This window comes from Astatotilapia calliptera, chromosome 13 (assembly GCF_900246225.1).
Source record: "Astatotilapia calliptera chromosome 13, fAstCal1.2, whole genome shotgun sequence".
Lineage (NCBI taxonomy): Eukaryota > Metazoa > Chordata > Actinopteri > Cichliformes > Cichlidae > Astatotilapia > Astatotilapia calliptera.
Window position 1 is genome coordinate 7,227,131 of NC_039314.1, and position 24,975 is coordinate 7,252,105.

The 24,975-nt window shown below is 41.3% G+C and overlaps 1 protein-coding gene across 1 annotated transcript in view; it reads left to right on the forward strand.

Annotated features, from left to right (window-relative positions):
• The first annotated feature begins 2,695 nt into the window (after positions 1-2,695).
• Positions 2,696-24,975, forward strand: part of plpp4 (phospholipid phosphatase 4) — a 49,597-nt gene continuing 27,317 nt past the window's right edge. Inside the window, exon 1 of the mRNA XM_026190243.1 lies at positions 2,696-3,237. Within this exon, the coding sequence (XP_026046028.1) occupies positions 3,149-3,237 (89 nt within the window). The 5' untranslated portion in view covers positions 2,696-3,148. The remainder of the gene's footprint in view (positions 3,238-24,975) is intronic.

Below are 24,975 nucleotides of genomic sequence, written 5' to 3' on the forward strand. Positions count from 1 at the left end.
TTGTGAAGCAAAACAAAAAGGGCAAAGTGGGACATCCCTTGTGTTCAGTTCAATCCACTGCAAAAAAGAGTTATATTAACAGATATACTGTACATACAAATCTATAAGTTCAATAAGTAGAGACTGGCAGAATTTAACATGATTTGCTGAGATATTGATTTGTTGATGAGTTTCTGATGACCCATCACGGCAGAACAAAATCCCAGTGGTGAAAGGATTTAGGACTGGACAGGCTGGAATCTAGCCACTGATGGTGGTGAAGATGAAGCTTGTGACTATGGTGAGGTGGAGATGGGGACAGGTGGGTTGCATGAAGGACAGTCTGAAAGTGAGAATGACAGAGAGCACAGATTTAAACCACACAGAGTGGAGTCTGACTGGCTCAAAGAATCCAGGCAAGAAGATGATTGGACTAGAGTAATGATGTCAGTAATGAGACTGACAGCGTGGGAAAGTGGTAGTGATGTAATGAACAAACTAGTGGCGGAACAAAGAGGAAAGCAGGCAGATGAGTGATTATAGATCTTCCTCATTGAACTTACACATATGCTTCATTTGCTGAAATTCATAGCTGTTATAAGCAGAGAATGAACATGTATGGAAGTCTTGAACTCGAAAACCTTTGCTTCTCTTGCTCAGAGTATTCCATTTTCTAGTTTTCATTATCTGAAACAATCATTCTTCTATTGTGGAATGCTACTTTGTAATTGATAGAGGATGCTAACCAAGCCGTGAAATATGCGTCTTCACTTTGGGGAGTAGCTGAATTGTCTTTCACAGTTGGCTGTTCTGCTCAACAACTCATTCAGATTTCGGGGAACTAATAATAGAACTCCAAGAATAAAACATAAAACTGGATGTTTTTCCTCACAGAGTCTTCAGCTTTACTTTCCTTGAAAAGACATGCTTTCAAATGCACATCTTATTTAGCCCTGTAGTACACAATGCTGGAAAAACAGCATCAGACTTCAGACGTCCATATTTAGATCAGAATGTGTAAATGCTGCCCACGTAATAAAATGACTCTGTGTGCAAATGAACCAGACTTTTTTTTTTAAAACAATAAAAGTGTAATGAGAAGTGAGGTTCAATAAAGTGAAGAACTCGGGGAATTGATTCAACCAATCTCTGTGTGGCGTGATGAGTCACTCTGTCTCAGAGAATATGCACCCATACCCATGGAAGCGATTAGGAGCACTTTGTAATGATGCCTTCAACTTTGATTTATTGAAGTACAACCTGTTTTGGAGTGCGCTATATGTCTAACCTTGAAGGGTAACCAGAACCTCAGGGAATGTGACTCACAGTCTACATTCCAGAAAAGTGGAAGGGGGAAAACTTGGAGATGGGTCACAAAAACACATAAATGAAAGTGTGAATTGTGTTTAAAGAAAATGAAAAAGCAAAGTTGAAACAAAAAGGAAAGCGGTGTATTTTTACACAACTCGAATGTTTGCTTTTTGGCAACAAAAAGCCACCATGGCATCAACCAGACAGAACAAACTTCTTTTTTTCTCTATCCAATAATTTTTATGTCACCCTGTGTTGATGCTTGGAAAGTCTGTAAAGCCTGTCTGGCCCGAGTGAATCAGCTAAATCACAAGTCCTGTGATGCTGCGAGATAAAAACAATGTTGATAGCTTGTAATAAACATGCCAGGTTCTCTAAAAGCTGAAAACTCTGATGGCTGGCAGAAAGCTTTGAAGTTGGAGCTCACCTATACCAACCTACCACCATCTCGCTTCTCCTCTTGTTTTGTTCTTATTAGGGAACTGGCAAAGACTCCAGGCACATCACCTAGAATTCAAATGTATGAAAAAAAGGGAATACATCAAAACCTCTGCTGTGCATCTGCGTGTATAAGAGCGTGCACCCATAGCCTACATTTATTTATCTTAGCTACACATAGCTAAAGGGATGCCTTGTTAACCAAGCAAGATGCAGACTTTCTATTTCGTCCCAGGTTGCAGAGCTTGTGACCCAGAAAGAAATCTGTGGTCTGGGGCTTTCTCTTCAGTGGTCTCTCCCTCACGGCCTATAACACGCATTCAAATGCACACAGCGGCACGTTTCAGACTGGCAGGTAATGCAGGAAGGCCAGCTTTAGAGGGCATAAAATATTCATGTGTGTCTATAAAAGGCTGGCAAGGTTTCCTGGCTCACAGGTATTGCTGCTGTCTGTGCTTCTTCATCACTGCCTGACTGCTTAGACCCTGAGGTGCTAGATTTGTCATAGGGTATGATTGGACAGTATGTGGAAGGCCCAACAGAGAGAAAGTCCCTCCGCCCCTCCCAAAGTGGTCTTCTTTTGTTCCAGGATTGCAATATCACGTGTCAGTAATATCAGGTAAGCCTGATACCGGTGTTGATGGATTAGTTCTACTAGAGTTGTAAAGGGTCTGGTCATGAACACCTGCCCAGATTGTGCCAGCGGAGGGTCGCCCTGCTTTGTGTCGCTTTTACAGCCAGTGGGTCATTGTAGTCTGTGAAGAGATGTTGGTTCAAGGTCTCTTTAGTGCAGAGCAGACAAGAAGAAACATGGAGGAGTGTTGGACATGAGCACTCGAGCCTTTCTTTTCCTCCCATGAGTGTCTGTGTGGTGTTCCAGAAACTTCTAGTCATCTGAATCTCCAAAGTCAAACGCAGAGGATGAGAGAGAGGGAGAGGAAGAGAGAGAGAGAGAGAGAAGAGAGAGCGAGACCCACACCACACAAGCTCGCTGACGCTCTGAGTATCTCCCTTTTACTTTGCAGCCTCCCATCACTTCCCTCTCTGTGCTGACCCACACCTGTACCTTCTCTCAAATCGGCTGATATCTTCTGGCCCCGAACTCCAATCTTAAATTAAGAAACTGATGGAGTGGAAGAGGAAGAGTTTCACTCGATAGAAGAGCAGCTGTCAGCAACAGAGTTGCTTTAAAGAAAATCGCCCGAGGGGGACAGAAACAGACGGGGACGAGCGGAGACAGGCGAAGGAGCGAAAAAGAGAGGAAGACTGCTTCAGGTGACCGAGTTGCAATGGAGGTGCACGGCATGCGCGATTAGGGAGCGCTGGGCTTTTGTTAAGGTGGATTACAAAAGTGAAAAAGCCTCCAGAACTGACCGGGACCGCCTTTTTTCTGCTTGAGTTGACGGATTGTCTCCGAATCATGAACGTGTCGCCTCCAGACCGCAGGAAAAACATGCGAGAATTGGCTCTGGAGATTGGCATCAGAGTTCTGCTTTTCGGAGTTTTCGTGTAAGTAAAGGCTCCAGCAGCTGAGTTATCTGAGAAACACCGAAAACATTCAAATTAATAACAAAAATAATAATAATGAAAAACTGCCTGGCAACTACGCGCGTCTTGGCGATGACATTCATTTTCGTCACTGATGTTATACATATGCCTTTCCATTATTTCGACACAGAAGTGTTGTGTTCAGGTTTATGTGCCGCGGTGTGGTGCTGAACGAACAGGTCCCCGTGCTTGTGTGTGTGTGTGTGTGTGTGTGTGTGTGTGTGTGTGTGTGTGGCGGTAGCTGCGGTTCAGCAGCGTGGACAGACCGCTGTCAAACCAGCAGCAGACCGACGCTGTGGTTAACAGGTTGCAAAAAACAAAACAAAAAAAACCAACTTAAATCTCCACCAGAATAGACTTTCTGTTATGAGCGCGCTCTGTACTGACTCTTATGAAAGAACTAGTATTTAGTTTCTTTGGATCACAGCCGGTTAGAGAGCTGCAGCGACAGCTCATCTGACCGTTTCACTAGACACGACACAGTAATCTAACTAAGCACACAATGATGAAATGATACTTTGCCCCCCTTTTTTTCTGTGAAGCTTCTTCCTCGCAAGCAAAAACTAACATAAATAGGTTATGTTTGTCTATCTTGGAGCTATTAAGCTCCAGGTGCATCATGATTTTATCATTTACCATTTTGCTTATTTTTATGCTCGATATCATCTCAGTTGAGCTACAAGTCCCGATATCTACAATGCATCCCCTTGCTGCATCTTTTCCATTTATGGGAAAATAAAAGAAGAAGGAAAAAAAAGAAGAAGACGCTCCTCTCATTTTGGAGTGTGTAGACACAGTGCGTGCATTCCGTGTGTGTCATTAATATCTATCTCTTGGCTAAGTGGTCCAACTCTGTGTGTGCTCTCACAGCAGACGGATTATCCGGCCAACAAGAGCCTGATGGTGTGTCCTGATTGTGTTTGACATGGATAAACTCAGATAGAGAGATGAAAAAAAAGCATAAAGTATCTTGGATATGCCCTTTGTATATTTGAATGTGATACTAGGCTCTAGGATTTGCTTCTGTGAATCTGTGCCACATTGAAAGAAAAATGCAGTTTCACACAATACAATCTTCATCATCATCATCATCATCATCACGAGGCAAGTGTTGTATTGTAGCACAGAAGCCCCAGCCACAAAGCACTTGATCACCTTAATGAAGTGAGTTTTACTCCCCATATTCCCTCTACACTGCACAGAGCTTTAATCTGCTTCTGATAACACTCAGTCTCCCCCATCAGTACACTTGATCTACCCCTAATAGGATATTAAGAGCAGGATGGTTACCGAGCATCACGTTCTTCTATGAGACAGTGCACACACACAGACATGCACTGCATGTTGTTCAGCTTTGGGAAGGTTGTTACTTTCCTGCTGGGCTACATTTGATACCGATACCTTGGATTAAATAGGATTAACTAGTGACAAAGCTGGTGAACCAAGAAGCCATAGAAGCCAGATTCCTTTGTTTGCTGTTCATTTTGATTTGATGGATACAGAGTGCCAAATTTTAAGAGCAAGTTTCAATCGTGTATTCAGAGAAGGGAGAATTTGATCTTCTGCGTTTCTTTGGGGCTCAAAGTTATTGTTGTATCGAACAAGTTTTATTTCAGCAGACCAGATAGAGTCGCCCTCTGGCCTCGAAGGGCAGCGGATCCTGTTCGTATCTAACCTCAAAGACTGTGGTGAAGGCAGGATAATTGGGGTCAACTAGTTTCTGTTGTTTTCTCCGCTGAAGGTGTAGAGGACAGGTTTTGGCTGCCGCTATCCGTGCCTGCTGTGCGGTGTAGGCTTGGTGTAGGTGTAATGCGCTGTATTTTTATCTTGGGAAGAAAACGACAGTCTCATCTGTGCATGTTTGCCAGGGAGAGTTACCAGTCGTCTTAAATTTAGTTTCACAACTTGGTGTTTTCTTCCTCTGCAGCTCACTCTTGAATTTGACAAACTGGAAGGAAAATGAAGAAAAGATTTTTGCTCATTTTGCTGTTCATATTCTTTCATAATTGTGAACATGTACCGAGGGGAAATGAATGAATTCATCCTGAAGTAGGTCTAACGAGCAGATATGAATGCATCAGAGGTGTCTTTCCCATATGCAAGTTTGGTAATTCGGTTTGTCTTTGATTCTGATTAAATAATGCTGACTGTGGCAAGGAAGTTATCCTCTCTGCTTGACTGCCCACCCACACAAACAGTGGACTTTAATCCTAAGAGGCTTGAAATCTCTGCATTATTCACATCCAAATTTTTCCAAAGACAGCCTGCCTTTAAGGGAACGTTACTTTCTATTTGCCCTTGCTTGCCAAGCTGCTGTCTGTTCCAAGCCTCGGGAGATGCAGTGACCTTAGTGAGAGGCTGAAAGTGTGACTTTGGGTTGGCCCTGTGCTATGAAACCACTAATGCCATGCAGTCATCATAGGTTAGCACCCCAGGAGTCACGCATGTCTTATTCTAAAGGGATATGATCTCTGACATTAGGCAAAGTATAAAACAAGAGAAACACAAATAAACACAAAGATAAAGTCCTTTTTAAAAAAAAAAAAATCTCTAGTTAAATGCTCAGCAAAGAAGGAGAGGATGATGAGATTGGTCTTATTTCCCTTTCCTTGTAATCCAGAGCGCAACAAGCAAGAGCTTAGACAAATACCAAGGACTCATTTCTTCCTTGAGTGGTTGTGTGACAGAGCTCGTGTCCTCAATCAAGCAATACAAGCTTGAATTTTGTCAGTGTGTTTGTCCCGAAGCTCATAGTCGGACAATTGAATAAGCACGTCCCATAAATACCCGAACACTGCTTGCAAGCAGAACAGGCGACAAAAGCAAGAAAGACAGAGACAAAAAGAAAGAGACAGAAGAGGAAGATAAGATGGAGGACACACAGTTAGGGAGATCTAGATTGTTGAGAGATTTTCAAGATTAAGACCTGAGGCTCAGAAAATAGATAGGCACCATAACAACCGTGAGAACCCGTATCAAAGCAATCTAAAAGCCTCTTGATTGCCCAGAGAAGATGGCTGCTATTTTACAGGCTGTCATACACAGCAAAACAGAGTAGATCTGTTTGTGCCAGAAGCAACAATTTGGAACCAGGCAGAAATTACTTATTTATTGAAGAAAATTATGGTGATAAAAAAGGATTATTCTTAATTGCATGCATTGGTAATGAGGCATACTAATGTGTGATCTGAAGCTGGCATCAGCCATTAGATCATTTTTTGATATGCAGTGTCATGAAAAACTATTTGCCCCCTTCCTGATTTATTTTTTTAGTATTTTTCATTAGTATTTTTTGCACATCTGTCACACGTACATGTTTGAGAGCAAAAGGTTTTTAATATTCGACAAAGATAATCCGGGGAAATACAAAATGCACTTTTTAAATATTTCTTAAATGAAAGAAACTGTCTACACCCCCCTATTCATATGTGGAAAAAGTAACCGCCACCTCGTGTTAAATCATGAAATAACTGCGTAACCACAATTTTTGGAAAGCTGAGTCACTCACAGGCCTGATTACTGCCAGGCACGTTGAATCAAGAAGTCCTTAAACAGAATCTGTCTGATGTAGGCTAAAAGATACCAAAACGCAACCATGATCTAAGAAACTCTGGAGGAGATGAGAAACAAAAACTTTGACAACAGTCACTCTGGAAAGGGTCACGAAGCCAGTATTTAAGGCTCTGGGACTCTAACCATGGTGTGAGCCATTATCCACACATGCAGAAAACTTGGAGCAGCAGTGAATCTTCCCAGGAGTGGCAAGCCTACCAAAATTACTCAACAACTCATCCAGGAGGTCACAAAAGAACCCAGAACAGCATTTAAAGAACTGCAGGCCTAACTTGCCTCAGTCAAGGTCAGAGGTCTTGTTTTACATTTGCCAATAAAAGTCCTTGATGATCACCAAGACTTTTGGGAAAATGCTCTCTGTACTGACGAGACAAAAGTTGAACTTTCTGGAAGGTTTTTGTAATATAGCATTTGATGGTCTGATGATCTGGGCAATTTTGCTGCTTCAGGACCTGGAAGACTTACCATAGTTCTAAAAATTTGCTCTCTATCAGAAAATCCTGAAGAAGAATATCTGACCATCAATTCATCCCCTGAAGCTCAAGCACACTTGGTTTATTAAACAGATTTAAATCTGAGATCCTTTTTTTTTTTTTTTTTTTTTTGCCTGTCCCATTTGGTTCTTTAGCCATCAGAATTGTTGTCTGAAGACCAACAAGGATACCCAATGGATTTACTTTGCCAAATGGATCTTCGTGGCATTGCCGTATTGGTCCATTTGGTCGATCTTTGTTTTTATTATTTATTATATTTTATTTTCAGATGTTACAGATGGGACAGACATGAGTGAGGGATAGGAAAGGGAGAAAGAAAGAGGAAGGAAAGGAAAAACAGAAGGGGAGAGGGACAGTGAGAAAGGGGGGGAGAAAAAAAAATAAGAATCTCCTGGATCACCTGTTGAGAGAAGAGTAGAAAACAAGCAAAAAAACAAAAAAAACAAAGCAACATACTAAACACAACACCATCGCATTAATCTAGCTAGGTGTAAACAGCAGTAAATACTAAATATTCAATGTTGTTATGCAGTACGCAGGACAGATGTGCTTCGAAGTAGTAGCCAAGAAAGGTGTAATTTAAGTCTACGAGCAGTGAACACCCGTGTGCATACCTGTGTGGATCAGCGTGCTTGTATTCCAAAGGTTTCTCCATGTAACGATCTGCTAGGGAGTGTGGGGGGGGCATAGCCCCGTCCTCCAGGGTATGAAGCAGGTATGGAGGAGATCAAAACTCCAGACATCCAGAGGCCCCCAGAACACAAGAGACCATGGAAGACCAACAGAGGGGCAGCCGCGCCACTGTCCCAGCAAGAGCTGAGGAGAGTCCCAGATGAGGGCTCACTCAGCTGCCGCGGAGCAGAAGCCAGGGGGAGTTGCAGTGACGCGCCCGTGAGCTCCGCCGGCAGCCAGCTGTGCCTGAGTGACCGAGCCCCAGGCCGAGAGGCCGGGGGCACCCCACCTCCGAAGTCGCCCGAGCGAGCCCCAGGTTCCAGGCCCCGATAAGCGGCCGCCAAGGAGTGAGCCGGTGTGTACCTGGACGCCCACCCCCAGACACAAAGAACCACCAACGCACCGACACCTGAGGGAGTCCGCCACCGGCAGGGGAAGTGGTGGAGGGGTGGAGATAGGCCTCCAAACCTTGGAGGGCCTGAGGTGTCCCCAGAGAGGTGGTGTCTGATACCCAACCTGACATATAGACACAGACATACAGGCACACACAGACACAAACATCCATTCCCACCCTCATGCTCTCATATGCACTCACTCCACACTCAACCAACGTGGAGACAGACATAAAGAGACGCTGTACACACGATCACACTCCCCAAGCGTACTCTATAAACCGGGTCTAGGTACCCTTGCCCCTGGAGGGGGGAACTGCACCCAGACCCAGGTGGTGTTACCCTTTTCCCTGCGGTGGGGAGAGGCAGACCGCCCCGACTCCGTAGCAGCAGGGAGGCCCCACACTCCAGACCGCAGTCGGACGGCCAACTCCTCCTAGCCCCCCCGCTCCAGCAGGCCGCAGAGAATGGGGGTGGGAGAAGACTCCAAACCTCCCTCCACCCGCTCATTGTAGTGTTGATGCATGTGTGTTCTAAGGTGCAATTAAAACCCAGGAGGGCATGGAGCTACCTGCCAAGAAGCAGCAGGTAAGCGCATAGTCCCTCCTGATAGCCCTCAATGTCTAAGTGTATTTAAAATTGAGAGGTGGGCAACGACGCCAGGGGTGAGGTGTACACCCTGATGGTAATATGGACTCCGTGATTGTGCCCACCCCCAGGCCCCTGCAGGCCTAACTTGCCTCAGTCAAGGTCAGAGGTCTTGTTTTACATTTGCCAATAAAAGTCCTTGATGATCACCAAGACTTTTGGGAAAATGCTCTCTGTACTGACGAGACAAAAGTTGAACTTTCTGGAAGGTTTTTGTAATATAGCATTTGATGGTCTGATGATCTGGGCAATTTTGCTGCTTCAGGACCTGGAAGACTTACCATAGTTCTAAAAATTTGCTCTCTATCAGAAAATCCTGAAGAAGAATATCTGACCATCAATTCATCCCCTGAAGCTCAAGCACACTTGGTTTATTAAACAGATTTAAATCTGAGATCCTTAAACAGGCCCCTTGTGTTCAAAAAACCTCCAATATAACAGAACTAAAACACCTCTGCAAAGAAAGTGGGCCAAAGTGACGTGAAAATTAGTCATAGCCTGTTATCACAACCAGCTGATAGATTTAAGAGGCAGTTTCTTTTTCACACAGGGCCAGAGAGGTTTGGATTACTTGTTTCCCTTAATAAATAAAATCATAATTTAAAAACTGCATTTTGTATTTACTCGGGTTATCTTTGTCTAATATTAACATGAGTTTGATGCTCTGAAACATGAAAGTGTGACAAATATGCATAAAACTAAGAACTCAGGAAGGGGGTAAAATGCATTTTCACAGCACTGTAGTTGCTGTCAAATGAGGTTAGATGCAAGTGTATTGAAATAACACAATTCATCCCTCAAAACAGTGACTGCACATCATTCCCCATCTCAGAGGAAAGTTTAGGCAGTAGCGAGATACAGCCCAGAGCGTTAGCCAGTCTCAGAGATGATGGGGAGGAGCAGAGTCTTGAAAGAAACTTGGACTTTTTGAGAATAAACAGATTGTTTAGTCAACACGTCTGTTGGATTAAAGGTACTTTCAGCTGCTCAATATTTTCCCGAGGGTGGATCTGCATGTTTGATTTGGCAGAGATTTTTCACCATTTTACACCAGATGCCCTTCCTGACGCTATCCTCCCGTTTATCTGGGCCTGTGATCCCCTGAGGCTGGGTTTATTTCTCCTGCCGGTTATAAACTAGGGATCTTTCACGTGTAGAAGTGAACGTGTTATCGGATTAATGGTTAAAAAGAGAGACAGAAAAAAAAGAGCGATGCAGAGTTTAAACTAAGCTGTAATCCTGATATAATTAGTCCTGGTTGATTACCATGACTGCAGTTTAATGATACAACAATAATTCCTTAAACATCAAACACAAGTGGAAATACAGGTGACTCTGTTTTTAGTGCAATTAGCTCACTTTGGTTTTATAAAGATGTCTGATCTGATCTGGATCTGATCTCACGCAGCACATAGTACAAAGAGCCGTTGTGCACAGCGAATCACATCGCCGATGATGACCCTGTAGAGGAGGATTCAGCCAGTCACCTACAGCTCTTCATCTAACCACTCCTCTAACTGTGCCTGCGCCGTCTCGTTCCATTAAAAATTTAATGGACCGCTAAAAAAAAAGAAAAAAAAGATTGTTGATAAGCAGTCATAGTCAGCACTTACTTCAGTGCAAAACACATTGCAGTTTTTAAATCTTTCATAATTAATCCCTCATGTTTTGCCAGTCCAACGCTTTTAATGTGAGGCAGCATATTCTCTTTACATTAGCAGTAGCTTAATACTCTTACTTGGCAGTCTCCTGGTCCTCGTTTGAAGAGAAATAACAATAGACGGCGAGGCTGTTATCAGTGGTGTGGAGAATTTTTCTTTGTTTTTAATTACATGCATGCATAGTTTTCTTGTGCAAGAATACCCTCTGTGCTTGGAAAATCTAAATTCTGCACGGGTCTTTTCGTTGCATCCAACAAACATTACATTACATCAAGAGTGATTATAGAATGTAAATGAAAAGGAGCTGGAAAAAAAAGCTATAATCAAAATGGGGGTCTGAGATCATGAAAGCATTAATGTAATAAAAGATTATAACTTTAAAGTGGTGTGGACACTAAAATATTCTTGGCCTTTCTCCCGAACTCCACTCACAGAAACGGTAGAAATAGTGTAATTATTTTAATATAAGATGTCAGTAAAGAGATTTTTACCCAGAGGGCCACAGGTGTGAGTGCCAAAGCCATAATATAAAGTGCTGAATTTTAATCCTTGTAATCAGAAAGAGCCGACCCCCAAAATAGACACAGTAAGTCTGCAGCTTTGCAGCCTTCAGCTCTTCGTTTTATTCATCTGTCTATATGGTTTAGTCCAAACGCTTTTTCCCCACGGGCAAAATTTCTAAGTAAACAAGATCACTCCTGCACAGTACACAGTGGGTAATGACAAAGAGAGGGAGTAAATTCTGCAGTCCACTAAGTCCAGTGTGGAGCATTTAGACTCAGATACAGTGTTCAGAATTTGGATGACTGAACTAGAAATACAGACAAGCAAGAATTGGGGTAGCAAACGTTGACTGGTGAGAAAGAGGACTCCAGAGGGATGCTGCTGTTGTACTATTTGCCTGTATACATATTTATTATGTTCGGCTGTGGACAAACATGACTTCTCAACACTGACACATCGCCGTCTTCAGTCATCTGCCATTTGTGTAAATTTCATAATACCCGTCTTCATAATTATAATATATTCTCCTCGCCTTAATTTTTCCTGCTACCACATTTGAAGCACTGAGTCACGGGTCATCCAACCTGTGACCCTCATTATCTTTGAGATGAAGAAAGAATTGAGATTGCATGTTTGACTACTGACTGTAACAAGGCACTGAAATACTTCCTGACTCGATAACACAAACAGACCAAGTCAGCAAGCGGTGACTGAAACAGTGTGACCTCAGTAGTGTTCCCTTTGTACATCTTTGTCTGAAGAGCCCAGGGAGAGCACCCAATGTTGTGCTTGATTGTATAAGCTATATTCGACACAGTAACTTAATCCCTAAATGTGTAGGTTTAATAAAGTGGCAGTTTATTCAACAGTTTCGAATTAAACCAAAAAACTATATGAGTGAAAATACAAAAGAGACAACGTCAGACTATGTGAGGTAATTTTAAAAAGAAATCACATTTTGGATGTGATTGTGATTAGTGACCATGGTGAATTGGGAATCTGAGTGGTGTGAGAAGATTTGAGAAAAGATTAGCAGAAGGAAAGCTCTATTAGCAAACGAGGCAGATGCTGCAGCAAAAATATCCATGAATCCAGCGAGAGCAGAGGCAGCTGACTCTCACACCAAGACCAGGGAATCCCTGACAGCTCAGTCTGTCACCGCTCTAAGCTACTCTGGCATTTCATTCTCCACAATCGTTTGATCAGCTCATTATGTCTTGCTGTCCCTGCTGTCATTTTTCCAAACCCGTATCTTTATCCCTCCATGGGTAGCAGATTGCTCAGTTACTCTCTGGGTGTCCTTTACACCAGTCTGCCTTAAAGGGGTACTGCAAGTCGCTTTGTGAAGATTGCCTTGTGGGTCAACTTACCTGTTAGAGGAAATTTACTGTAAGAAAAAAAGTCAAACAGTACTATGCAACAGTCTTGAGCTGCCCTTCATGTCTTTATTTTCTGGTAGGAAAATTAATCAGAACACATGCAAACATACACAGAGATACAGTATAAAAGGAAAAAACTGGGTTTGTACAGTTCTTATGAGCTTGAAGATGAATATTTAGTTTGACCACATATGAACTCTCTTAGGTGGCCTTGTTTCTCTGTCAAGCTGATTCAACACTACTTCAGTAAAGTTGAGGTCCGGGCTCTGGGGAGACCAAATCCATGACTGATAGTGTTCATGATGGTTTTTCAATTCAGTTCAATTCAATTTTATTTATTATGCGCCAAATCACAACAACAGTTGCCTCAGCTCGCTTTATATTGTAAGGTAGACCCTACAATAATACATACAAATAAAAACCCAACAATCATATGACCCCCTATGAGCAAACACTTTGGTGACAGTGGGAAGGAAAAACTCCCTTTTAACAGGAAGAAACCTGAACCAGGCTCAGGGAGGGGCAGCCATCTGTGGCAACTGGTTGGGGAGAGAGAAGGAAGACAGGATAAAAGTCATGCTGTGGAAGAGAGACAGAGATTAATAACAAGTATTTTTCAGGTGTTTTTCTGTCCAGGTTTGCCTTTACTGCATTGGCAGTGTGTTTGGAATCACTGTAGTGCCGCAAAATGACGATGTTCTGAATCTGATGCTTTTCAGATGGTACTGCACGGTGGATCAAAATCTGATGCTACTTCTTGTGTTCATAATTCCATCAAGATCCACTGGCACCATGACCATGACACAGCCTCCAGTGTTTTACTGGATTCATCACTCCATAAGACCTGTTTTAACTGATTAACATTCCAGTTCTTCTGTAATTAGAAATACTTTAGCATTTTCTCCCTATAGCCTAAACCAATGGCTAAAATTGGTTCTTTGCTAAGTTGTCTGTTTTGTGCTTCATCCCTTGAGTTAGGTGCCTTTTTTATGCTCGTAACAGTGTTAAAAGAGGATTAACAAACAATAAAATATTGCCTGGACTTCAGGTACAAGGACTGAAAATGAATAAAAAAAACAATATTTTATGAATGTCAAACTCTCATCTTTGACACGTTTCATGGATTCAGCTAAATAAACTGGAAAAATTATGTGATGTGACAGTGGCTTTTATTACACGAGGCAGCTAACACATTCATGTTCACTTGGATGCATAGGTCAGTGTTAAGTGGCCAAAAAACCAACAAAAAACCCATCAAAACAAAATAAAGAAAGAGAAAAAAACTATTGCCTGAAAATAGTCAAGTACACGGAATTAAAAGGAGCAAAATACCCGCCAAAGTCCAAAGAAAACCTTTTGAAAACCTTCAGAAAGCCTGGAGAACTATTCCTCTTTCAGTGCACTTTAAAGAATTACAAACAAATATGGCTTCTTGGAAAGAAAACATTAAGAAATGAGGGGTGGCTCAAGACTTTTGCACATTACTGTAGGAGAAGCAGAAAAACCCTTATTCTAGTTAACAATAAATCAGATTACAGATTTTTGAGTTATTTTTTGTCGTGAATTTACGACATCTGAAAACAGTTCCAACTTTTACATCCACTCTGAGTTCAATGTTGTTGTCATGCGCCTTAATAATTTATCATATAACACAGAGTTGCACTTTTCCTCCCAAATCTAATTCCCAGCCTTCCCACTGCTCGTATTACAAAGTGAAAATAATAAACTTAACCAGTTTCCATCATTGTACTGGGGGGGTCTTAAAAGTCAAAGAAGAATCTTGTAAAAACTACAGTAACAGCAGGGATTGTGCTTTACATGTGGCGTTTTCAGCTGGAAAAACAAAACAAATACTGGAATGTAACCACTGTTCAGAATTATGAGCTTTTATATTTTCTTATTCTTAGGGAAAAGCTCTTACTGCAACATGGTATTGTGTTCTGGTATTGCAATTTCACCATTGTAAAATATGAATGTCAATCTCAGTTCTAGCCGTAAACAAATCTTAATGTTAAAACTGTTCCTTTTGTAAAATAAAGCGGCTCAGCAATCAGGTTGAAGCTCAGAGGATGCAAATGATGGAGCTGTAATGATGTTATGAAGATAAACTGCATCACATTATTTGTTCATTTTGTGCTTCCATTCTGTTCATCTGAACATGTTCTCTAAAACTTTAAAGTTTCCCCATTATTTTAGAAGTATTTGAACCATGACTGGTGCTCGGTAGATGTAGGCTGTGATGAGGGGCAGTGCTGTGGCGCTCTGAGGTGTGGAAGTGCGGAAGTGACAGCTTCTGTCAGAGTGGAGAGGAAGGTCCCCTGCACTGAGTTACACTTCCTCCCATCACGACGTTTCTATTCTTATACCTCCCCCTGTCACTTCATCGTTTTATTGCCCCTTTCTTAGGTGATTTTTTTCAGCCTCCTCTGTATTACTGTCATTTTCAGCATCATACTCTTATCTATATACAAAGACAGATGAGGGGCTGAGAAGATGAAAGAGCCTCCCGCCAACACACACACTAGCACATTTGGCAGTCTCCTGGCCCAAATCTTAAAATATATAACAAGCATGCTCCTCTCCTTCTGGAGAAGCCTTCATCACGTCTGTGTGTGTGTGTGTGTGTGTGTCCCTCAAGCCCCAAGCTTTTGCTGTCAGACCACTTTTTCCTTGATGAGTATTCTGTGATTTCCTTTAGAGAATACTGCAGAGTAACTGCTCACTTTTTGCCACTGTAAGGTGAATTTGTGGACAGTGTGCGTGTCATAGTTGAAGGGAAGAAACTTACATGTATATTTTGAAATCTGTCATAACTTTAAAGTAGAATGATAAACTCTATCATTCACCCATTTTCTTCCACGTATGCAATTTAGGATCACGGGCAGGCTGAAGCCCAGCTACCGTAGCACAGGAGGTGGGGTACACCCTGGACAGGTCAGCAGTCTGTCACACTAATTTAGGTTCTTTTGACTGTGGTAAGTACCTGGAGTGATCCCACGCAGACATGGGGAGAACATGCAAACTCCACACAGAAAGGCCAGATCATGGATTTGAACCAAGAACCTTTTTGCTAAGTGTTAAAGAAAAAGAAAGCCAAGTAATAATGAATGAATAAGTAACGAATAACACTGCGTTCCAGCTCACTAGATCAGAAATACAAATAAACAAAGTCTTTTCTTTTAATCTTTTCATTCTTTCTTTATTCTTCAACACTGTGGTGAACACAAAAGAAAAACAAATATTTGTATAATAAGGTTTAATGGTGGCACAAACTGTAGCATTACAATCTGATGAACTGGATTATGCAATAATATTCTGCACACTTGAGATACATAAAGCTACTTTTCCAGTTGAGTTTCTGTTTTCAGACAGTCCCTCTTATTATTATATCGCAGAATTACAGGATACCCACAGATACTGGTTTATAATTCTGTTGTAAAGGTGATAGGACTAATCGATAATGACTGGATCGAGACAGCTACGCTAAAAATCACATGCAGTTTATCATCCAGCTGTCAACAGACTCAAGCTCAGTCTAACTTAACCTTTTAATGTGTAAATGCTGCACACCAAGGTGCTTCAGTTCAATTAATTATGCTGATTAGACCTTGTCACAAGACTTTGAGGTTAAAGACAGCTTGATTGAATTGTCCTTGACTCTAATTAGTGAGACTGAATGTGTATGAAGTTCTGACCTCTGTGTTTCCAGTATATTCAGTAGCTAAATTAAGGTGGCATTTTCATATACATACAGTAGTTCAACCATCATGAAGTGTAGGAACTGAATATTGTTGCCAAACCTAAGAACTTAGCCTTTTTAACTCTTCTGATATTCTGTTTGTCAAAACAGGACCTACAATTACAGGTACTAGTAATCAAAGATGTTTTAATGATTAATGCCAGTGAACCAGGATGCAGAAAGCCAGGGTTCTTTAACCCTAACACACCTACATGTATCTGTAATACACATCAATGCAACCTAAGATCAAAATAATTTAATATAATTATTTAGAATGAAAGTACATCTGAAATGACATCCAAACAAAAGACAGCAGTTAAAGGCCAGAGTAAGCCCACCAGTGGCTCCAATTATTTTGGCTGATTAGAGTGTAGAGTGCTTCTCCAGACTTGGTGTGTGTGTGCAGTCATGCTTGATCAGCATCTCTCTCACTCCCTGTTTGCTTCGCTGTCTTTAATATCCTTATTAATGCACAATATGAAATGTCCTGTGGGTTTGGGTTTTTTTTGCCATTTGAAGTGTTTATATTTTGGGGTTTAGCTTCCTTTTGTTTTGTATTTCTGGTAATTCAGGTAAGTAATTTGGGGCGATCGTGGCTCAAGAGTTGGGAGGTCGCCTTGTAATCGGAAGGTTGCCGGTTCGAGCCCCGGCTTGGACAGTCTCGGTCGTTGTGTCCTTGGGCAAGACACTTCACCCGTTGCCTACTGGTGGTGGTCAGAGGGCCCGGTGGCGCCAGTGTCCGGCAGCCTCGCCTCTGTCAGTGCGCCCCAGGGTGGCTGTGGCTACAATGTAGCTTGCCATCACCAGTGTGTGAATGTGTGTGTGAATGGGTGGATGACTGGATGTGTAAAGTGCTTTGGGGTCCTTAGGGACTAGTAAAGCACTATATAAATACAGGCCATTTACAGGCCATAATTTAGTAATTTTATTTAGAATTTATTAGTGCTGTCAGGGTTAATGCATTAACGTGCTAAAACGTGCTAATACACATTAGCGTGTTAACGCAGATCAATCCGTGTAAGGGGTTAGTCGGTGTTAACGCGTCATCGCGACTGATGTGATGAACATTTAACCCATCTGGAGCGCAGACTGACTCAAAATCCCTGAAATGTCTCTGTCAACGCATTTCGGGCAGTTTGTCCAAAGTTTGTCCATTCTGTGCTCCAGATGGGTTGATTGTGTTAAAATATTTAATCGTGTTAAACATTATGACAGCGTTAACGTGTGTAACCCCTTACCCTTACACGGATTGATCTGCGTTAGCGCGTTAATGCGGATTAGCCCGTTTTAACACATTAACGCTGACAGCACTAGAATGTATGTTTTTAGGTTTTTGTGTTCTTGTGGGTTATTAATATTTGATTCCTTGTGTTAACTTTTTTCTTGCCTCCTCTTTGTAATGTGATTCTCCATTCAGTTACAGTTTCAGCTGTGTCTTGTTCCCACTTCTCTTGATTATATTGCTCAAGGTGTGTCATGGGCTTTGTTTCAATCCTGGATGGTTGGATAGGATTCATATTGATTTCCACTCAATTGTTGTAAGCAAGGAAATCCAACCCTTACTTTCACATTTTTGTTTAAAAATAGCATCGTCAATGGCCAGTATAAAAGGCATTTCGGTCAATAACACTGTGTTCGCCCTAGCTTCTCCTTATCAGAGTTTCATTGACTAGAGGAAAGAAAACCTTTCACTAGGATTAATGATTAACTCCTGAATGCGAGTAGGAACCCACAGCTATTGTTTGGAAATTAAAAAAAAATGAAGTGACTCCATTTTCTTGTACGTGGCCATTGATTCTAAATAAAAGATGGAAGGAGCTATTTCAACAGCTCCTGATTTGAAGCCTCAAGCTTAGCATCTCGTTGTTTTGAAAGTGGACATGATGACAGATGGATGGTCTGACTACAGCTGGGCTCCTCAAACTCATACAACAGGAACTTGAATTTGCCCCTCCCAAGCATGTCATCCTTCTTGACACTAATCGGGACCATAATTACAAAATCATGTTGTATTCACTAAGTCCTGGGACAAATGTTTATTAAATTAACAAATAAATAATCCATAGATTTTTATATTGTCAGACTTCTTTTTGCAACAAGTGGAGTCACAATCCCGCTCGCCACTAGAACGAAAGCATTTTTCTTCATTGGTTTCACTTTTCAGATCTGCACATGATATATTATTCAGGGTCTCCACAATAACAATCTTCAAGAAAATGAAAAACAAAGTCATTTTTCTGAAGTGGAAAGAAAATCACATTGAAGATAAGATTCACAACAGAAAACAACAACAAAAATACCCACGAAATACTATTAAACAAATCTGAGAAAGCAAAGTAAAAGTATTACAGTGTGATAACACTGAATATATAGACTTCACAGATAGGAGATGTATCATTATTATCCTTCAGATCCATAAAAATGCGGCATCCCTCTGTGTGTGTGTATCCATGTTTGTACAAGCAGTGGACCTCATCTCCCGATGCTTTCACACTGAGTGGTATTTGCAAGGGTTTTGTACACTCACTCTTCCTTTGAATGAGCAAAAAAGCTGCACTCTCCTTCATGTTGCTGTCAACTTTAACATTTACTACAATAACCAATAAGCATGACAACAGGGATAAATGTCAGCTGTGTGTTCCAATCCCACATCTGTGTCCAATCTGTGTGAGCGATTTCTGTCGAATTCTTTCCACCTCCCTCCCTTTTCCCTTGTCTTTTTCTCTAATGCTCCAAGCATGGTTACCTTTATGCTTAACTTAATAAGCTCTGCACACACACACACACACACACACACACACACACACACACACACACACACACACACACACACACACACACACACACCTAACAAATTGTCTGAACTAAGCACAAAACTTATTAACTTCTGAGGTGATTGCCAATGGCAGCTATTCAGCCTGCTAAATTCATGATGTGTCTGTATAGATTCAAAGAAGAATGCAGTGAAACCTTTTATATTAAAACATTTCAAGGTTGGCTGATAAATACACTCACGTAATTCCTATGTACATTCACCCATCAGTGGCTGTGGTTTAACCAAAGGTCACAGGATAATTATATAGAACTGTAGTGAGAGTTGCTTGGATAAAAATCTATTAGATGTACATTAGATATGAATTTTATTAGATTATATTCTTTTTCTTTTTAGGGCCAAATTAAGGGCTAGGGTTTTTTTCATTAATGTAACAAAGTTACAAAGACTCCCTGGCAGCCATCGGTCTTTTTCTTCTTCTTTGGGTTGTTCCCTTTAGTGGTTGCCACAGTGGATCATCTGCCTCCATCTAACCCCGTCCTCTTTTGTCACACCAACCCTTTACAGGTCCTTCTTCACTACATCCACGAATCTCCTCTGTGCTCTTCCTCTTTTTCTCCACAGTTGCAGCTCTATATTCATATCATTTTTTCCACAATATTCCCACTATCCCTCCTCTGCACATGTCCAAACCATCTCAGCTTTGCCACCCTATCTTTATCTCTAAAATGCTCGACCTGAGCTGTCCCTCTCATGTACTCATTTTTCACTCTTCCTGCTGTCCTTCTGTCCCACATTAAGTTTAAAAGGTTATTTTCATGTCAGCTACTTAAGTCTTTCTGAAACATCAAAGATAAGCATTAAGTAATGTTGGCTAGAATTACACTTCTTTCTAGAGCAGCGATTTTGAAGAATCACCAGAAGCAAGTGGCTTAAAAAGAAGAACATTTTGTCAACATAGTGGAAATATGTTATTTCTAAACATATTCTTTGAAGTTTAAAGAATAAAACTTATGGTTACTACGTTAAGGCCAGCAGTACCCCACTGTTTATTGAAAAATACTTACTCAGCCACATATGTATATAGTTACACTTTACATGTTACACTTAAAGGAGCTTCTCAGCCGTGGAAAACTCTACCATGAAGCTCCTGGTGCACGGTTTTTGTGCTGATGTCGATGCCAGAGGATGTTTTGAGTGCTGCACTTTTCACTCTATAATTTTATGTGGTCTGCCAATTTTTTGACTGAGTTGCTGTCGCTCCTAAACTCTTAATCTTTGCAATAATACCACACTAATAATAATGTAGAATATCTTGGAAGGAAGTAATTTCAGAAAGTGAAATTACTGATGTGTTGCAACAGTGGGGCTCCGGCTATCACAGCACCCCAATCAAATTCAGTGAGCTCTTTAGAACGACCCATTTTTTGACACACGTCTGTAAAGGCAGTTTGATTCTGCCTGTGACAGTGGAAGTGAAAACACCTGAACTCAAAGGTGTGGCCGACGTTTTTATTCATAGTAGTGCATGTTAATCATTATGCACTGCTGTGTATACCACCTCCATTTCCACAAATCAAATCTTTTGTATTTAACAGAGCCTGGAACCAGAGCCTGTTTAAAGGGAGAATATCTTTAACTCATCATTAAAGATATTGGTATGAACAAAAAGACTGTATAACATTGATGGTCACACACCTTTTTGCTTCTTGATGCTTTGCCTGTTAAGCATTGTGGCTGTTAGTAGGGATATTCCTGGGTGACTAATTTCTTCAAAGACTAAACAAAGGGGAAAAAAATAAACTAACCAACTAGTCTAAAATTTAGAAAGATGCTGCTATCAACTTAAACTGGAGAACTGTTTACTGGAAAATGTCAAAAACTCTCTAAATAAAGGCATTTGAAACAATTAATTGCATTCTTCAATAATGATTCATGCTGCTTAACCTGCCGTTGTACGATATAAATACAGCCCTACTTCGAGCCCCTCCTGGTAGATTGAACACCTCACCCTATCACTAACAGAGCGTGAGCTCATCCTTTCGCCTTTTAAAGAACTAACAGTTACAGTGTTAACAAACAGAAAAGGTGTAAATTTACAGATTTATGGTATTTCTCAACATTGATGCGCCATCTGGTGGCCGGTGGATGCATAGCATTTAGAACACAACAATTTAACTGCACTGGGCATCAATTAAAAAGTAAAATGGTTAGTTTAAACATCTAGTGTGTTTGGTACCGACTAGTGACAATAGCAAAGATTGGTCAACTAGTCCACTAGTGTTCTTTGTTAAATAATTGCTTTCTAAAAGCTTCGAGAGTTCCCCTTTAAATGACTTGAATGATCTGAGATGATGAGCAAACAGCTGGTAGCTTCAATGTTGACACAGGATAAGGTCACCCAGTCTTGTCTCCTTGATCTTTCAAATACTGCGAAAATCAAACCTTTACTGTCATTCAACCATCTTTTAGTACACACTTTGATTTTCTCCCACTTTGATCATTACAATTCACTCTTCCCGTGCATCTCTCAGTCCTCCAAAGCTTGTCACCAATTGGTGCGTAGCACAGCGGCAAGGCTGCTAACAAAATCTAGCTGGCGGTCACATATTATATCTATCCTTGCATCCTTTCACTGACTTCCGTTGAAATTTAGAATCCAATTTTAAAAATATATTGGACAGGCCCCTGCTTACATAGCAGAGCTTTTGGGAATTTTATCATTTCCTTGAAGAACAATAGCCTGTTACATATCGTAGTAGTAGTACATGGATATTTCTGTTGTTTGTCTAACAGTCGTAGTAGTTACACCTGCATTACATATTGTATGGATTAAATCAATTGGATTACAGATGTGTAGTTAGGTTTAAAGGAGTTATTATTATTATTATTATTATTATTATTATTATTATTATTATTATATATCCCAATGTGTTAAACTTTTTTTTAAAATTTTATAGGCTGATGCCTGTTGCTTCATTCCTGTGTTATAGTGAAGCCATCATTGAAATGTGTGGAATTAAAAGCCGTTGACAAGCTGCGTGCGTCAGAAATTCAGGCGACAGCATTTTATTGTAGAACAGCTCCTTGTTGCTACTGTTTTATGTGGGAGCACTGAGTGTGGCAATTTTCTCTGCACAATGGAGAGAGAGAGAGCTCAACTAATATGATGAGTTAACACCAGTGGGGTGTTAAAGTTGATGCATTTACTCAGCATGCTCAGTGAATATAAGCTTTGGACCTGTTGAGCCTGTGCAAAGCTTTCTGGCAAATCTTCAGTACATGGCAGCCTCGCTCTTCTCCTTCCTATTGTGGGTTGGTACTCTTATCTCACCATGTGCCCCCACCCCACCATGCTTCCTTCGTGTCCCTTTGGTGATGTCCTGCCAGCTTCATATGGCTGCATTTCCTAATACCTGCCTCAGATGTGAGGCTCTGACCTTTCCAAAAGTGTCTGTGGGGCTTTTATCGTGAACAGACACCTTCAGTGTTACTAAGCCAGCCCTCAGCTTTTCAATGCACCCTCTTGATTTAGCCAGCTTCAATGGGTAATTAAAAAAAAAAGGACCTAGTTTTCCACTGTATCCCCCACCAGGGTTTTGTGTGACAAGTGAAGGATTTTCTGTTTCTTTAGCCAACTTCAGACGGGATTCCTCCAGGGAAGGCAGCGCTAGCTCAGTGTCACTCAGCATCTATTTTGCTCCCCTCCTCTCTTCCCTGCCTGTGACAGGACTGATGCTATGCATTCTCGACACGTCTGGCCAAAGCCCTGACTGTAACCAGTAGCACAGACACAGAAAGAGAGGGCATGTGACACTTATTGTCCACACCAAATTCAGACTTGCAAAATAAAGAAGCCACTTGGAATTTTTTAGTATGTCTTGGAAATTCAGGTGACAGTGTTAATGCCAGTCATGGAGTTGGCTCTATAGGAACTTCTGATGGCTATATTAATATTATTAAGGGTGATTTTCCCCATAGCAGGTGTACGACCTTTGTTGTATGATTTAGTCATGTGTATCCAATCCAAACTCAAGCTGTGACTGTTTTGCTGGAAAAGGTTAAAGAACTTTTTCGCTCAGAGGCACAACGTTGCCTCAGCTCAAGACTTTCCCAAGCTTCAATTCTGTCTCCAAACTCCAGCCTTTAAACCCCCTGCCATAGCCGGTCACACAGCCTCGCCTCCAAGCTTAATGCCTTCTGTTTCCACTTGTTTCCCTGCTGTCTGGTCTCTTTGCAGCCTAAAAAAATAAATATGCAGCCTCAAATATCATTATATCCAACAGAATTTTGCCAGGTAGATCGCTGCTAGCCTGATTTAAACTTCTCTTTTGAAAGAGTGCAATTATCTTCCAGCCTTCGGTCAGTGAGCAACAGTCACACACACACACACACACACACACACACACACACACACACACACACACACACACACGTACACATACAAGCACGTGTTAAGTATCAAGACAGGATTGCTGTGCTGTGGTCTGCAGGCCCTGGTAATAAATGAAATAAAATTTGCATAATTAAATCAAGAATGTATCCTCAGTTTGTCGTTCAGCTTTGCTCTTTCTCCACTGTGAACCAGCGCTAATCCAATTCCATCATCAGCAGCGCTATATGAAATTACAGATACCCGGTTGTCTTATTTGAATCCAGCTGTGCCAGAGGAGTTAGATTTGATTTTGCTGGAATAGCAGAGACAGGATTTTTTTTCTCTCCTATGTGGAATAAAAATTTGTAACTTAAGCAAAAACCCGTACTCGTCTTTTCCCTTTCAGCAGTGTTGAGTGTGTGTAAGTTGTGGATTTGTGATAAATCCAGGCTCACCCACTGTGACTCTCAGCCATCAATCATTACAAATTCTACTTTTGTAGGTTAAAACATCGCCACAGCACATTTCACAGATCTGCATACCATTCATCTCATTCAGCTCTCAGCTTACTCATTCACTCTATTTCTAACAGGGGGGGGGGGGGGGAAGTGTTTTTGACCCACTTTAAGAAGTCATTAGATACACTTCTATGCCTGAGTTGAACCGAACGAAAGAATTTAATAAAGTCTTCCAATTACTAAAAAGCTGTAAGCAAAAAGTTTGTTTTTTTGCAACCATATTCTTAACATTTCTAAATCTAGTCTGTGCATTATTGCTCAGTTATTCCTTTTAAACTGTGCTGTAGTCAGCTGAGACAATATAGAGATCTATCGGAGCAGCATGCTTGAAGGAAGTCATTCCAAAACAGCCCACGTGTGTGCCAGCAAACCACTGGGACATAACTCAGCCAGAGATCAGAAAGCCAGCAGACTCTTCTCTTCTATTCTCTCCCATCATAGCACTTATTATTCCTCCCTTGCATAGCCCTTTCTCTCTTCTATCAGTACACATTTTTATTGATAAAACACAATGAAGCCCCCGCTCTTCACGTTCACTGCTGACCATTGAGATTCATTGAACTGCCCTGATTCTCAATTTGCATTTGATATTGTGCAGCGAAAATGAATAGGAGTTTACCAGAAGTCAATCAAATTCACTAAATAGTGAAGGGTGGGGTCTGACATAACCTCTGATCCTAATAGCTTGTAAATCTCAGAAGTTCATTTTTGAATAGCTGCCTCCTCTATGTTTAAATGACTGGAGTAATAAGTAGTGTGTGTGTGGGGGGTGCATGTGGTGGCATCAGACCGAGAGGAAGGGCAGTAATGATTGCCTACCTCTGGTGGGAAAAGTAATTTCGAATCCTGTCCCAAATGTGGCAGATGGTCAGCCCCGCACTCTCCTACCTCAGTCCCTTCACTACACACACAACTAGCTCTTAGTTGCTTAGCTGATTGCCAAATGTGCACCTCCTGAGAGTGCAGATGCA